The 15,359-nt window shown below is 37.3% G+C and overlaps 1 protein-coding gene across 1 annotated transcript in view; it reads right to left on the reverse strand.

Moving 5' to 3' along the window:
• Nucleotides 1–15,359, reverse strand: part of LOC130221747 (alpha-1,6-mannosylglycoprotein 6-beta-N-acetylglucosaminyltransferase B-like) — a 209,485-nt gene that overhangs the window by 96,068 nt on the left and 98,058 nt on the right. The window contains exons 6-7 of the mRNA XM_056454334.1: nt 11,466–11,636; nt 5,993–6,157 (exon numbers count right to left, since the gene is read on the reverse strand). Coding sequence (XP_056310309.1) covers nt 5,993–6,157; nt 11,466–11,636 — 336 coding nt within the window. The remainder of the gene's footprint in view (nt 1–5,992; nt 6,158–11,465; nt 11,637–15,359) is intronic.

Here is a 15,359-nt window from a genome sequence, read left to right on the forward strand (position 1 = left end):
GCAGAGCTCTCAGTCCTTTAGGGTGGAGCTATCAGTCCTTTAGGGTGGGGCTATCACCCATTTAGAGCACTTAATTAGTCGTTTAGGGCGGGGTTATCAGTCCTTTGGGGCGGTGCTATCAGTCATTTAGGGCAGAGCTCTCAGTCCTTTAGGGTGGAGCTATCAGTCCTTTAGGGTGGGGCTATCAGTCTTTTAGGGCAGGGCTATCACCTATTTAAAGCGCTTTATTAGTCATTTAGGACGGGGTTATTAGTCTTTAGGGGCGGGGCTATCAGTCTTTTAGGGCGGAGCTATGAGTATTTTACGACGGGTCTATCAGTCATTTAAGGCAGGGCTATCAGTACTTTAGGGCAGGGCTATTAGTCTTTTAGGGCGAAGATATTAGTCATTTAGGGCAGGGCTATCAGTCATTTAGAGCACCTTAATTAGTCATTTAGGGTGACTTTATCAGTCCTTTAGGGAGGTGCTATCAGTCATTTAGAGTAGAGCTCTTAGTCCTGTAGGGTGGAGCTATCAGTCTTTTAGGGTGGGGCTATTCGTCTTTCAGGGCGGGCCTGTCAGTCATTTAGGGCAGGGTTATCAGTCCTTTAGTGCAGGCTAACACCAATTTAGAGCTCTTTATTAGTCTTTAGGGCAGGGTTATCAGTCTTTTAGGAAGGTGCTATCAGTCTTTTAGGGCGGAGCTATGAGTATTTTACAGCGGGTCTATCAGTCATTTAAGGCAGGGCTATCAGTCCTTTAGGGCAGGGCTATTAGTCATTTAGGGCGGGGCTATCAGTCATTTAGTGCAGTGCTATCACTCATGTAGGGCAGAGCTCTCAGTCCTTTTGGGTGGAGCTATCAGTCCTTTAGGGTGGAGCTATTAGTCATTTAGGGCGGGGCTATCACCCATTTAGAGTGCTTTATCAGTCACTTTATTAGTATGTAATCAGCGTCAATGATCTGCAGCTGTGTGAGTGTGCGTCAGTGTCTAGAATGATATCAGCTGTAACAAGTTGATTAGCACAGTGCATGATGGGAGGTGTAGTCCGGGTGAATGGCAAGTGGAGTGTACATATAGCTAGAGCACCCAGTTGAATTACGAAATGTTGAATTATTGACATTTTAATGGAGCAGATATATTGTTTAGACATTAGTTTGTGCGGTAATCAGACTTTACACTCTCAGAAATAAAGGTACGCGAGCTGTCACTGGGGTGGTACCATTTCAAAAGGTACACATTTGTACCAAAGGGTCCATATTGGTAGCGCAAAAGTATATATTAGTACCTAAAAAATTTAAGAGGACCATTTTTGTACTTTTTAGGTACTAATATGTACCCTTGAGGTATCAATATGGACCTTTAATGTACAAATTTGTAGCTTTTTAAAAGGTCCCACCCCAGTGACAGCTCGCATATCTTTATTTCTGAGAGTGTACCAGTCAAAGTCATCATTCACCACAGTAAACAGCAGTGTCAAACTCACGGTCCAGCCAATCACAGAACAGCACCCATATTTTACCTGAAGGTTAAATTGAATCTACGGGTTTGTTTTGTTTATTTATTCAGGATTGGCTGTGAAAACAATCATGTCTGTATATTTGTGACTGATTTTTGGAAAAGGAAACATAATAATCCTCTTAGACTTGAGACTTAAAGACTTAATTTTCTTGAGACGGCTAAATTTGATTGTAAAACCATTCAAATCACAAACAGATGTATTTTTTTTTTCTGATTCAACCTCAATAAAATGGTGGAGTAAACTCCTTAATATTTGTCTTTCTAGTTCAGGTATATAAAATTCTATTAAAAACTGAACATCTGTGATTATGCAATATCGCTATTAGTAATTTCCCCCAATACTTCTCATTTATTTAGACCTTAATCAAATATCAAAGCTATACAGCTAAACTTCTAGTTTGAAATGACATTTGCATCTAAATCAATGCATAATAGGGCAAATATGTTGTGTTGATAATCATAATTCAAATGTCAGGTGAGAACACAAATCCCATCCGAATATTTTAATGAAGATAGCTGTGTTTCCGTAGATATATTTTGACATCTATGTTTAAAAAAAAAACAGTTTTGCAAGGACTTCCATTCAGAGGATCTTAAAGGGGACCTATTATGCAAAAAAATCACTTTCACAAAGGGTTTAAACACAGTTGTGTGGCAGAAGTCTGTGAATATAGGTAAAATTTGATACCTGTAGAAACACTTTATTGACATTCTCCATCTGTCATGAGAGGGGCAAAGCCCCACCCACTAGTAAGTTGCCATCTCTTCCTCATTAGCATATGACATTAGTCTTGTTTTTGAATCTGTCACTATGCTGACACATAGGCATTTGTAGCTCCGCCCTCTTTTTAAAAAGAGCACAGTCTCATTTGAGTTTAAAGGTTAGTAGGTGATCTGCGACAATGCTCACCGGCTAGCATAAATCTCTGAAACACAGTCCCACCCCTGCCGTCCAAAGCCACACCTCTTCAAATACAAGCGTGCGCACATTAAAGATGACAGCAGAACCCTCACTCAGTGACTAGTGCTTGGCCGGCAGTGTGCAGGAATTACACTTATTACAAAGCCATACTTACATGCTATTTCAGAGCGAATATTCAGAGTAGCATGGTAAACGATATAGGGAGCACGTCACAGATTGTCATTGTTCAAAAATCAGCTCAGTAAAGCAGGCTAGGTGGAATAACGCTATTTACTGATGTTTTGTTGATAAACTAAATAAAAATCTACATTATCGATGCTGTAAAAGGCCTTATGAAACTGAAGATAGTCACATCAATCTTTCGCTGGAAGATTTCAGTGGCTGAAGCTTTGCGGGAAGCTAAAATTGTTTTAAAATAGAACATTACCTATCGGAATTATGAGAGACGTCAGCCCAACAGTATTTAATTGGATGAACATTTTTTAGTCTCATGCCTTACCCAGACTTTAAAAATACATGTGAAGAATGTGAAGAGACTTTCAACCAGCACAACAAAAAATGTTTCTGAAGACAATCACCTACTGCACCTTTAAAGAGACAGTCACCAAAATGCCACAATCAGGATCAAAGCCTAAAAGGGGCAGTTTCGAAGAGTTATTAAACATAATTGGTGTGGTATTTTCAGCTGAAACTTCAGAGACTCTGTCTGAATGTCTGAATCTTGTAATTTGGAAAATATAGGTCCTCTTAAAATCATGTTAAATAAATATGATACAATTAATCCATATACTGATATACTGTACATACTGCGTGAGTGAGATGTATGCTTGGTATATTATATATATATATATATATATATATATATATATATATATATATATATACACACAGTTGAAGTCAGAATTATTAGCCCCGCTGAATTATTTTCCCCGTTAATTTTTTCCCCCTATTTTTGTTTAACAGAAAGATTTTTTTAACACATTTCTAATCATAATAGTTTTAATAACTCATCTCTAATAACTGATTTATTTTATCTTTGACATGATGACAGTAAATAATATTTGACTAGATATTTTAGACACTTCTATACTGCTTAAAGTGACATTTAAAGGCTTCACTAGGTTAATTAGGTTAACTAGGCAGGTTAGGGTAATTAGGAAAGTTATTGTATAACGATGGTTTGTTCTGTAGACTATCGAGAAAAAAATAGCTTAAAGGGCTAAAAATTTTGACCCTAAAATGGATTTAAAAAATTAAAACTGCTTTTATTCTAGCCGAAATAAAACAAATAAGACTTTCTCCAGAAGAAAAAATATTGTCAGACATACTGTGAAAATTTCCTTGCTCTGTTAAACATCATTTGGGAAATATTTAAAAAAACAAAAACAAAATTCAAAAGGGGCTAATAATTCTGACTTCAACTGTGTGTGTGTGTATATATATATATACATACATACATACATATTTACATATATCAAGCATATCTGCGGATTAGTTCACAGTGTTTAGTTCCTCCACATTATTTTCTCTTTGTATTCTCTACAGTACAGTAATATTCAAAACACATCAGTAATATTGCCGCAGAGAAACTTGTTTAGAGTTTTTGTGTTTAATTCATGGTTGGTTGAAAGCCATTTGTTAAGTCTAATAAGTTGCCTTTTAATATTTAATGGATGAGCTGTGAGGGGAATAATGATATCTCATTGCAAACCTTTCACTGTTTGTTTTACATTCTAGATTACTCCAATGATCCACACAAAGCATTATGGAGCAAAGAGAAAAAAATGAATAGAATGGTGTTTGGTGTCATGAGTGGATTTTGTTTGGACAAGACAGTATTATTGGAAATATGTGCCTCGCACTACATTTTTGCATTCATTCATTCTTTCATTTTCAGCTTAGTCCCTTTATTAATCTAGGGTCGCCACAACAGAATGAACCGCCAACTTATCCAGCATATGTTTTACACAGCGGATGCCCTTCCACCTGCAAGCCATCACTGGGAAACATCCATACACACTCATACACTACGGACAATTTAGCTTACTCAATTCACCTATACCATGTTTTTTTTGGCCTTGTAGGGGAAACCGGAGTACCCAGAGGAAACCCACGTGAACACAGGGAGAACATGCAAACTCCACACAGAAACGCCAACTAACCCAGCTGATTCTCGAACCAGCGACTTTTTTGCTGTGAGGTGATTGTGCTACCCACTGCGCCACCGTGCTGCCTACATTTTTCCGAAAACCTGAAATACATTTATCTGGGTATGTTATGTTGAAAAGAAATGAAAAACCCACTAAAGGGCACTGTCTACGTTAGTGCAAATCTGGAAAACGTCACTTTACAACAATTAAAAGATGTTTGGGGACTGAAGACGCCAAGTAATGAAGGGTTCCAGGTGTAAATTTGACCCATTCTTCTTGCAAACAAGCCTTAAGGTGGGTAACAGAACGGGTCTTCGTTGTCGCATTTACGCATCAAAATGCACCACACATTCTCTATTGGGAACAGGTCAGGACTGCAGGCAGGCCAGTCAAGTGAAGAATATATTTTCATTTATGTGCTTGCAAAGCATTTCAAAAAAAGATGGGACAGTAAAGTGTTTACCACTTTGTAATGTTGCCATTTTTTTCACTACACTTACAAGATATTTAGAGACCGAAGACAACAAGTGATAAAGTGTTGCAGGTGTAATTTTGTCCCATTATTCCGGCAAACAAGTCTTAAGCTGGGCAACACAACAGGGTCTTTGTTGTAGCATTTTGCGCTTCAAAATGCGCCACACATTCTCTATTGGGCACAGGTCGGGACTGCAGGCAGGCCAGTCAAGTAAAGGTTATGTTTTCATTTATGTTCTTGCAACACATAAAGTAAACATTAAAGCATTTAAAGCAATGTTGGCTTTTTTTCACTACACTTACAAGACATTTGGGGACTGAAGACACCAAGAGATGAAGGGTTTCAGGTGTAATTTTGCCCCAGTCTTCCTGCAAACAAGTCTTAAGGTGGACAACAGTAAGAGGTCTTCGGTTTTGCATTTTGCGCTTCAAAATGTGCCACACATTCTCTATCAGAGACAGGTCAGGACTACAGGCAGGCCAGTCAAGTAAAGGTTTGCTTTCACTTTCACATGCCGTTTCATTTTCATCTCTTTATGTTCAGATATTTATTCATAGCAAACAGAGGTTAATGTTAGTAATCATCGAGCGCTGCAATCTGACACATTTTTCCATGTATTTGACTATTTAGGCACTGTGATCTGCTCGTCTCAAAGGCTGAGTGCATACACACAACAGCATGTGTTCTCTTTCACAATAAATGAATTGAATACACTTCAAAAATGAAGTGCCGCTATAGTACATGCTTTTACTTTTCATGTGAAGCTTTGCAGAGGATCAAATGTGTACTGCTGACATGACAACATGACAGGATAGAAGGGTGTGTGATAATAATCATTTCCTCTTAATAAATGTTTTTATCATAATCGTTGGAGGCCAAAATCACATATTTCCAATCACTAGAAGACATCTGTTTCTCTTTTTTTAGACAAAATTGACACTCACCCTCTTCTGATCTCTGTAGCGTCCTTGCAGACGCTCCTCAAGTCTACGAGCAGCTGAAGTCCACTGTGCGGCCAGTCTGCGCATGCGTCTCCTCATGAAGCTCAAAGATTCCTTCCCTGAGCCCACCCGCTCCAACAGGAGAGACAGATCTGAGCGGAAAAACGCCTACAGGAACAGAAAACAAATATACTTCAGGAAGTTGTTATCGCAGAATAAAGCAAGACACTATGTGCATAAGACTGACACTCTGGTTCATACTACCATGAAAATATCTGTTGAATATTTTCGTTCATCCATCAACATGATTTCTGCAGGAGAACCACAAAGACCACAACTCCCATGATTCCACACTCAGTCACGCCCCATCAAAATAACCTTTGTTTGTTATGAATACGCAGCCTCTAGTGGACAAAATGACATACTGCACCTTTAAGTGAAGTAATTGTTAAGTTTATAAGTTTATGTATTTGTATTTTACTAACATTTGTTTTCTTAATGTTTAATTTGTCACATTATAGGGTGTATTTAAGATGTTAAAGAACAGTTAGTGATGCCTTTTATTCTCTCAAACATCAAAATACATTAATATTCTTACAGTCACCAGCAATCTAGCTACTGTGGATCACAGGAGAACTACAACTCTGCCCCCAAATGGACTACACATCACAGCATGCACTGCGCACACACACCGGTTCCTAATCTTGTCTAATTGCAAACACTCTTGTGTTTCAACACTCAATGTTGTTTGTTTGTTGAGTTAGTTAAAACGAACCTGTAACTTTATGTAGCATTTTTATTTCCTTGTCCAGCCGTGTTCTTTGGCTCTTGTGTTTTTTGTTATCTACTCCTAGCCTTGTTCCTAGTTTATCTTAGCTTTCTCCGGTTTTGACCATTTGCCTGATCATTGACGATGACTTCTAAATTATCTGTATGAAGCTGTTTGCTCCTGTGTTGACCGCTGCCTGCCTGACTAATGTTGAATAAATCTGCATTTGGATTCCCTCCTCTGTGACAGCCTTCGGTTACAAATATAGAGTATATTTTTTCTAGTGTTGCCAAACGATTTATCACAGTTAATTGCATCCAAGATAAAAGTTTGTATTTACATGATATACAGTTGAAGTCAGAACTATTAGCCCCCCTGAATTATTCTTCTCCCTGTTTATTTTTTTTCCCAATTTCTGTTTAACGGAGATTTTTTCAACACATTTCTAATCATAATAGTTTTAATAACTCATTTCTAATAACTGATTTATTTTATCTTTGTCATGATGACAGTAAATGATATTAGACTAGATATTCTTCAAGACACTTCTATACAGCTTAAAGTGACATTTAAAGGCTTAACTAGGTTAATTAGGTTAACTAGGCAGGTTAGGGTAATTAGGCAAGTTATTGTATAATGATGGTTTGTTCTGTAGACTATCGGCGGAAAAATAACTTAAAGGGGCTCATAATTTTGACCCCAAAAATGGTTTGAAAAAAACTGCTTTTATTCTAGTAGAAATAAAACAAATAAGACTTTCTCCAGAAGAAAAAATATTATCAGACATACTGTGAAAATTTCCTTGCTCTGTTAAACATCATTTGGGAAATATATTAAAAAAAAAAAAAAAAAAAAAATCAAAAGTAGGGTAAATAATTTTGACTTCAACTGTATAAATACTGTGTATTATTATGTATATTATGTTTAAATAAAATACGGAAATGTACAAATTAAATATATAAACATATTTATATTCATATAAAATTAATCGCGTCCAAAATAAACGTTTGTTTTGAAATAATATACTTTCCCAGAGATGGGTTGCTGGAAGGGCATCCTCTGCATAAAACATATGCTGGATAAGTTGGCGGTTCATTCTGTTGTGGCAACCCCAGATTAATAAAGGTTTAAGCCGAAAAGAAAACAAATTAATGAAATAATATACGTGTATTTATTTATTTATTTATTTATTTATTCATTCATTCATTTATTCATTTATTTATAAATTATATGTGATAGTAACAAACTATCCGAAACAATTTTGTTACATAGATATTAAATCTACTTATAATTACTATCATTCATTCATTCACTTATTTTCTTTTCGGCTTAGTCCCTTTATTAACCCGGGGTCGCCACAGCAGAATGAACCGCCAACTTATCCAGCACATGTTTTACACAGCGGATGCCCTTCCAGCTGCAACCCATCACTGGGAAAATAATTACTATCATATACATATCATATCACGTACATTTTATTTTTCTTATACTTGTTTCTTGTATTCCTGTTTGTGTAAAGCACTTTGAATTGCCACTGTGTATGAAATGTGCTATAGAAATAAACTTGCCTTGCCTTGCCTTACATATATATTTTAAATCTAAATATTTTATCAATTATTTGAAAGCACGTATGTACATTGACACAGTACACACACATAAATTATGTCCAAACAAACTTATTTTGGGTGCAGTTAATAGTTATAAATGCCCAGCACTAATATTAAAAATACAGCACTTATACAAATATTATATACAATATAGTCATACGTATATTTATATATGCAAAAATATACACAGTGCGCAAATATGAACATTTATTTTGGATGTGATTAATTGTTTGATGAGGCGACGCAGTGGCGTAGTAGGTAGTGCTGTCACCTCACAGCAAGAAGGTCGCTGCTTCGAGCCTCGGCTGGGTCAGCTGGCGTTTCTGTGTGGAGTTTGCATGTTCTCCCTGCGTTCGCATGGGCACTGGGGAGTGCTCCGGTTTCCCCCACAGTCCAAAGACATGCGGTACAGGTGAATTGGGTAGGCTAAATTGTCCGTAGTGTATGAGTGTGATTGAGTGTGTGTGGATGTTTCTCAGAGATGGGTTGCGGCTGGAAGGGCATCCGCTGCGTAAAACATGTGCTGGATAAGTTGGCGGTTCATTCCGCTGTGGCGACCCTGGATTAATAAAGGGATTTAGCCAAAAAGAAAATGAATGAATGAATAATTGTTTGACAACACACAATTTTTACACAAAAAGTAATGTGCAGAGAGTAAAGGCTCACAGTCATGCAACAGTATACATGGAGCTTCAGCAGCGAGGGCTCTTCCACTGCACATTCCTCCTTCCTCCTGGGCTTTGTAACAAAGTTCAATGGCCAACAACAAAAAAAAAGTGGAACCACTGCTCTCAAAAGCTCATACGCAATCAACCCAATGCTTAAACGACTTCAATGAATGAACCGTGAGAGGTCTGCGGACATGATCCTGCATGTAGTTTTCACAAAATGACAGATTGTGGGATACTCCATGCTGGTAATAGCTTTGAAATTTACAGGGGCAATTTTTCACTAGGCAGGAAAATGCTAGAGTATTTCGTGCTCCAGGAAAATCTTGAATAAAAAAAAAAAGAACGCTATCTCATTTCAGTCCTAGCAGGCTTCGGTGTTGTGAATAAGAGTTAAACAGCTGGATCTCTTTCACTTGATTTGGCACACTGTGAGCGCACCTAACCAGGTGAGAGAACCTGTACTTCACTCACAGCCTCTCCTCTGAAACCCACTGCTTTCTTCAGCCCGATAACGCAGCTTCTTAACTCAAATCAATCCTCATAAGTCACCCATTTGAAACACTATATACTGTGCAGCAACTTGAGGGACTCTACAAAATATGGAATTTAAACATTTGACGTGAACATGCTGCTAACAATCCCATACTCTAATACTACTCTGCTGAAATAAAGCATTGCTTTTCTTATTTAAGATAGATTTGGTCAGACTTTCATTCATTCAGTCATTCATTCATTTTCGTTCAGCTTAGTCCCTTATTTTTCAGGGGTCACCACAGCGGAATGAACCACCAACTGTTCTGGCATGTTTTACGCAGCGGATGCCCTTCCAGCAACCCACTGGGAAACACACACACACACACACACACACACACACTCATACACTATAGGCAATTTAGTTCATGCACTTCTCCTATAGCGCATATGTATATACGGTGGGGAAAACCGGAGCACCCGGAGAAAACCCACGCCAACATGGGAAGAACATGCAAACTCCACAACGAAATGCCAACTGGCACAGCCTGGACTCGAACCAGCGACCTTCGTGCTGTGAGGTGACAGTCCTAACCACTGAGCCACCGTGCATTTTTGCAATTTGAAAAAATTTTATAAATATTGTATATATAGTGGTGTGAAAAAGTGTTTGCCCCCTTACTGATTTCTTACTTCTTTGCATGTTTGTCACACTCTGATATAGAGGTCTGCATGGTACAGCCGCGGGACCCGACCAGATTTCTTGCGCCGTGGGAATTCATCTCTGAATAAAACACAGGAGCGGTCAGTAACTGGTGTAATTTTGGAACGGGCGGTCTAACAATATCACTCCCGACTCGAGCGAGCGAGCACGCGTATGTACTGTATGTGTGTGAATGAGAGAGGGTGATGCTGTGTTTAGCTTGATTGTTGCTGTCTATGTGTGTGTGTGTGGTGTGTGTGTGTGTGCGAATGACAGAGAGAGCTTTGTTCTGTCTGTTTGTCTGTGTGTGTGTGTGTGTGTGTGTGTGTGTGTGTGTGTGTGTGTGTGTGTGTGCGTGTGCGTGTGTGTGTGAATGGGAGAGACCGTGATGCTGTCTGTGTGTCACTTGCTTGATGCTTATACGTGTGTGTTTATACAGACAGCTTGTTATAGGCTGTCTGGACTCTGTATAGCTGGGTGGTTTTCGGTTTTGTTCTCCCCCCGTCCATTAGCGGGAACGGGCGTGGTGGGTAGAAAATGGGGCGGGTGGGCAGTGGGACAACAAATGCTGAATAAAAGCGGGAGCGGTCGGGTTCGGGCTAAAACCTGGCGGGAGCGGGATTCTTAATTTAGTCCCGCGCAAATCTCTACTCTGATATTTTAGGTCATCCAACACATTTAATTATGAGTCAAAGATAACACAAGTATGCATCCCATCATAATCACATCATCAACACATAATAAACGAAGGGTTTTCTGATTAAGGGTCCACTGAAGTCCACTTCAGAATGGTTAAAGAAAAACTAAATGAAGACTTTGGAGTGGCCAAGTCAAAGCCCTGACCTGAATCCAATTGAGATGTTGGCATGATCTTAAAAAGGTGGCTCATGCTCAAAATCCCATAATGTGGCTGAATTACAGCAATTCTGCAAAGTGGGCCAAGACTCCTCCATAGCAATGTATCAGACTCATTGAGCGTTATCAAAAGCGCTTAATTGAAGCTTGCTTCCGCTAAGAGTGCCCCAAACTGTTATTAAGTTGAGGGGGCAAACACTTTTTCACACAGTGCTGTGTAGTTTGTTTTCCCTCAATTGTGCAAACCTTGATGTGTTTATTTGTGTTGTCTTTGACTAATATTTAAATTGACAGTGACAAACACGCAAAGAAAATAATAAATCAGTAAGGGGGCAAACACTTTTTCACACCACAGTATATACACAGCAATGAAATTCCGTGCAATACGTCCAGCACTCACTTGTCTTTTTGGCAGGCTGCTGATTGTTGGGCGGCTGCTGCTTTGGTTCCTCCAGGCCATCGGGGGGCAGAACCACTCCACCTCACTCAGGTACACCAGGAAAGAGCAGTCGGAGCCGTCCACACCATAAAAGGCATAGCAGGGGTCCGATGTCCACCTGGCTCGCATCCACTTAAACATAAAGAGGAACATTTAAATATTAATATTACAGCTCTAAATAGCGCACAGATTATTTATCATAACACGCTTTAAAAGTCTTTTTTTGGGGATTGAAACTCAAAATTTGTATGCATCTCTTTAAATGCAAATGAGCTGCTGCAACCCCGCCTACTTTGCAAAAGAGGACGGAGCCTTTACAGCTTGTGCCTCAGTTACTCTGCAACAACAAACATCTGTATTTGTGAAAAAACACACACAAAACATACAGTTTTTGAAAGAAAATGTATGCTATGGGGCAGCATGATGCTAACAACTTTTGTTTCTTTTCACACTAATGATATTTACAGGGCCATATTATCAAACGAAGTTCTTTGCATAGCGCCAATTAAATATGATTAATGTAATTATATGTGTCTATGATTAATAAACGCTTAAAATGACGCGGTATGCTGCTAACTGCGGTATGATGCGTTCCTTTTAGCACTCGCCGGCTGACCGCTTGCCTTCGTGTGGAGGGCTTTCCCGCCGCAACCAGTTTGTCCGGTTAGCTCGTCCTGTGCGTCGGCGAACTCGAGACGCAGTGAGGAGCTGACCACGACCGGGTTCGAGTCCGGGGAAGAGCGGTTCCAGAAATCAGGTTAGACTAAAACAGAATCCAAGAAATAAAGTGAAGAGGTTCATAACAGGGTGAGAATGTGGTAAAACCCGAAAACGTGGTAAAAAAAAAAAACGGACGAGGGCTTTTCTTTTTCCGGATGGCTTTTGTAAATCGTTGGTTGGGTTTAGGGCGGGTATGTCAATCTGTAAAATCGGTTGGGTTCGGGGAAGGAGGAGGGTGGGTTGCCCAGTCAATCATTCAGCCAGACAGACAGACGTTCGTTCGTTCGACAGCGGCCTCTTGTGGGTTGGCGCAAGAACAGTGCGGGCGCGAACGCCACTCGCGGAAGACGTCCGAGAAGCCAAAAAGATGCACACAGCGGCCTCTCGCGGATTCGCGAAAACCAAAAACTGCAAAAATACGTACCTCCCGGGACGTTTTTTGCGGTCTCCAGAAACGTCCTCGGGACTACGTTTTCAGAATGAGCCTGGGTTGTTAAATGTGATTAATACATGAACATACAGGACATATGGCTCTTTAATTATCACAGGCTTCACAATAATCAATACAGATTTTATTTCTGGCATTATAAAAGTCACAGGTGAGTTTCTAGCTTCGAAAGTTTGACTTCATGTGGTACCATTTACACTGTTTATGTTTAAGCTTTAAAAATAAAACTCAATGTGACATACGGCATACTGCGGTGGTCTCTGGATCTGTGATGTGCAAATAGTGTTGAGCCCAGATTTTGCCGGCGTGTTTACTCTGTCGTCTGATCTGCATAATTAATTTAGTGTATCGAGTGCAGACAGCAGATGCTAATAAACCACTTTCTGAGGGAGCAATTCATCCTTCCTAAACTCCCTCCTGTGTGCATTCACTGCAGCTCAATCCATTAAACTCATCATAGTTATTTTAAAAGTTGTGACAGCCCTAGTTATACGATGAGAAAGAAATGTGTTTAATACAAAGCAGACATGATGCAAGTGTTAAAAATACTTGGTGAAAGAATGTTTGTTTGTGAAGAATAGAAACAATATATACATTTGAAGTCAGAATTATTAGCCCTCCTGAATTGTTAGCCCCCCCACTACTTTTTGTTTCCCCCATTTTCTGTTTAACAGAGAGAAGATTTTTTTCAACACATTTCTAAACATAACAGTTTGTTCTGTAGACAATCCAAAACAAATATTGCTTAAGGGGGCTAATAATATTGACTGCTTTTATTCTAGCTGAAATAAAACAAATAAGACTTACCCCAGAATAAAAAATATATATTATAGGAAATATTGTGAAAATTCCTTGCTCTGTTTAACACCATTGAAAAAAAAAAAATCACAGGAGGGCTAATAATTTTGACTTCAACTGTATATATTTATGTTAATACACTCACATGCAGGACAAATATGTAAATAGTAACTGTATATTTAATATAAGCATAATTTATTTGTGGTCACACGTAATAAAGATTGTTCATGAAAACTAGACTTCTTAAACTGCAGACTTTGTATAATGTTCCTTTAAAGATTGTGCACAGATGTATAAAGTCAATAGCAGTCCTCAATGCTTTTGGCTTCAGTGTTGATTTCAGTGGATTAGTGCCACCAAATGTTTACATGGGATATTCAGTAAAAATAATATAACTCTTAAAATTATTTTCTATTTTATTATTATTATTATTATTACTTTTTTTTATTTCACAACAAACTCCAGAGTCAGCAGTTACAGTATTTATTTAAGACAATTATGTTGCTTTATTTGCATAAAAATCAAAGTTATTTTTTGGAATAATTTAAATGTATTTAATTTCATTTTTTTTATTGTTAAATTCACTGTTTTATATTTTAGTAAAGTAAGAAATATATATATATTTTAAAATTAAAGCCAACTAATTGCTTTTATTTCCAAAATATAATTTAATGTTTTATTTAAATTTCTTAATTAAATTAAATTAAATTAATTGTGCATTAATAAAAATAAAAGTTAAAAAATTTTTTTTTTAAGTTACCTAATTGCCTTTAAAGCAATAGGTTTACTTTTTAAGTAAATTCAACTAACGGCATTTAAACCAATGAGTTTACTCATATCAAGTAAAGTCAACTAATTTCTTTTTAAAAGCAACAGCCCTTAAAGTCAATGAATGGCTTTTAAAGTACTTAGTTTGTTTATTTATTTATTTATTTATTTATATATTTATTTATTTATTTATTTATTTATTTATTTATTTATTTATTTATTTATTTATTTATTTTAAACTAAAGTCAGCTAATGGCTTTTAAAGCAATGGGTTTAATTACTGTTCTAAATAAAGTCAACTAACTTTTAAATCAACAGGTTGACTGACCTTTTAAAGTCAACTGTACTCACTTTCATAAAGTAAAATCAACTAATCGATTTAAAAGCAACATATTTACTCACTTTTATTAAAAACGCCAACTAATCGCTTTAAAAGCATCAGATTTACTCACTTTTAATAGTCAACTAATTGTTTTAAAAGCAACAGATTTACTCATTTTTAATAGTCAACTAATCGCTTTAAAAGCAACAGGTTTACTCACTTTTATAAAGTAAAGTCAACTAATCGCTTTAAAAGCAACAGATTTACTCACTTTTATAAAGTAAAGTCAACTAATCACTTTAAAAGCAACAGATTTACTCACTTTTATAAAGTAAAGTCAACTAATCACTTTAAAAGCAGCAGATTTACTCACTTTTATAAAGTAAAGTCAACTAATCGCTTTAAAAGCAACAGATTTACTCACTTTTATAAAGTAAAGTCAACTAATCGCTTTAAAAGCAACAGGTTTACTCACCTATATAAAGTAAAGTCAACTAATCGCTTTAAAAGCAACAGATTTACTCACTTTTATAAAGTAAAGTCAACTAATCACTTTAAAAACAACAGGTTTACTCACTTTTATAAAGTAAAGTCAACTAATCGCTTTAAAAGCAACAGGTTTACTTATTTTCATAAAGTAAAGTCAACTAATCGCTTTAAAAGCAACAGGTGTACTCACTTTTATAAAGTAAAGTCAACTAATCGCTTTAAAAGCAACAGGTTTACTCACTTTTATAAAGTAAAATCAACTAATCGCTTTAAAAGCAACAGATTTACTCACTTTTATTAAGTAAAGTCA

This window comes from Danio aesculapii, chromosome 3, assembly GCF_903798145.1.
Source record: "Danio aesculapii chromosome 3, fDanAes4.1, whole genome shotgun sequence".
Taxonomy (NCBI): domain Eukaryota; kingdom Metazoa; phylum Chordata; class Actinopteri; order Cypriniformes; family Danionidae; genus Danio; species Danio aesculapii.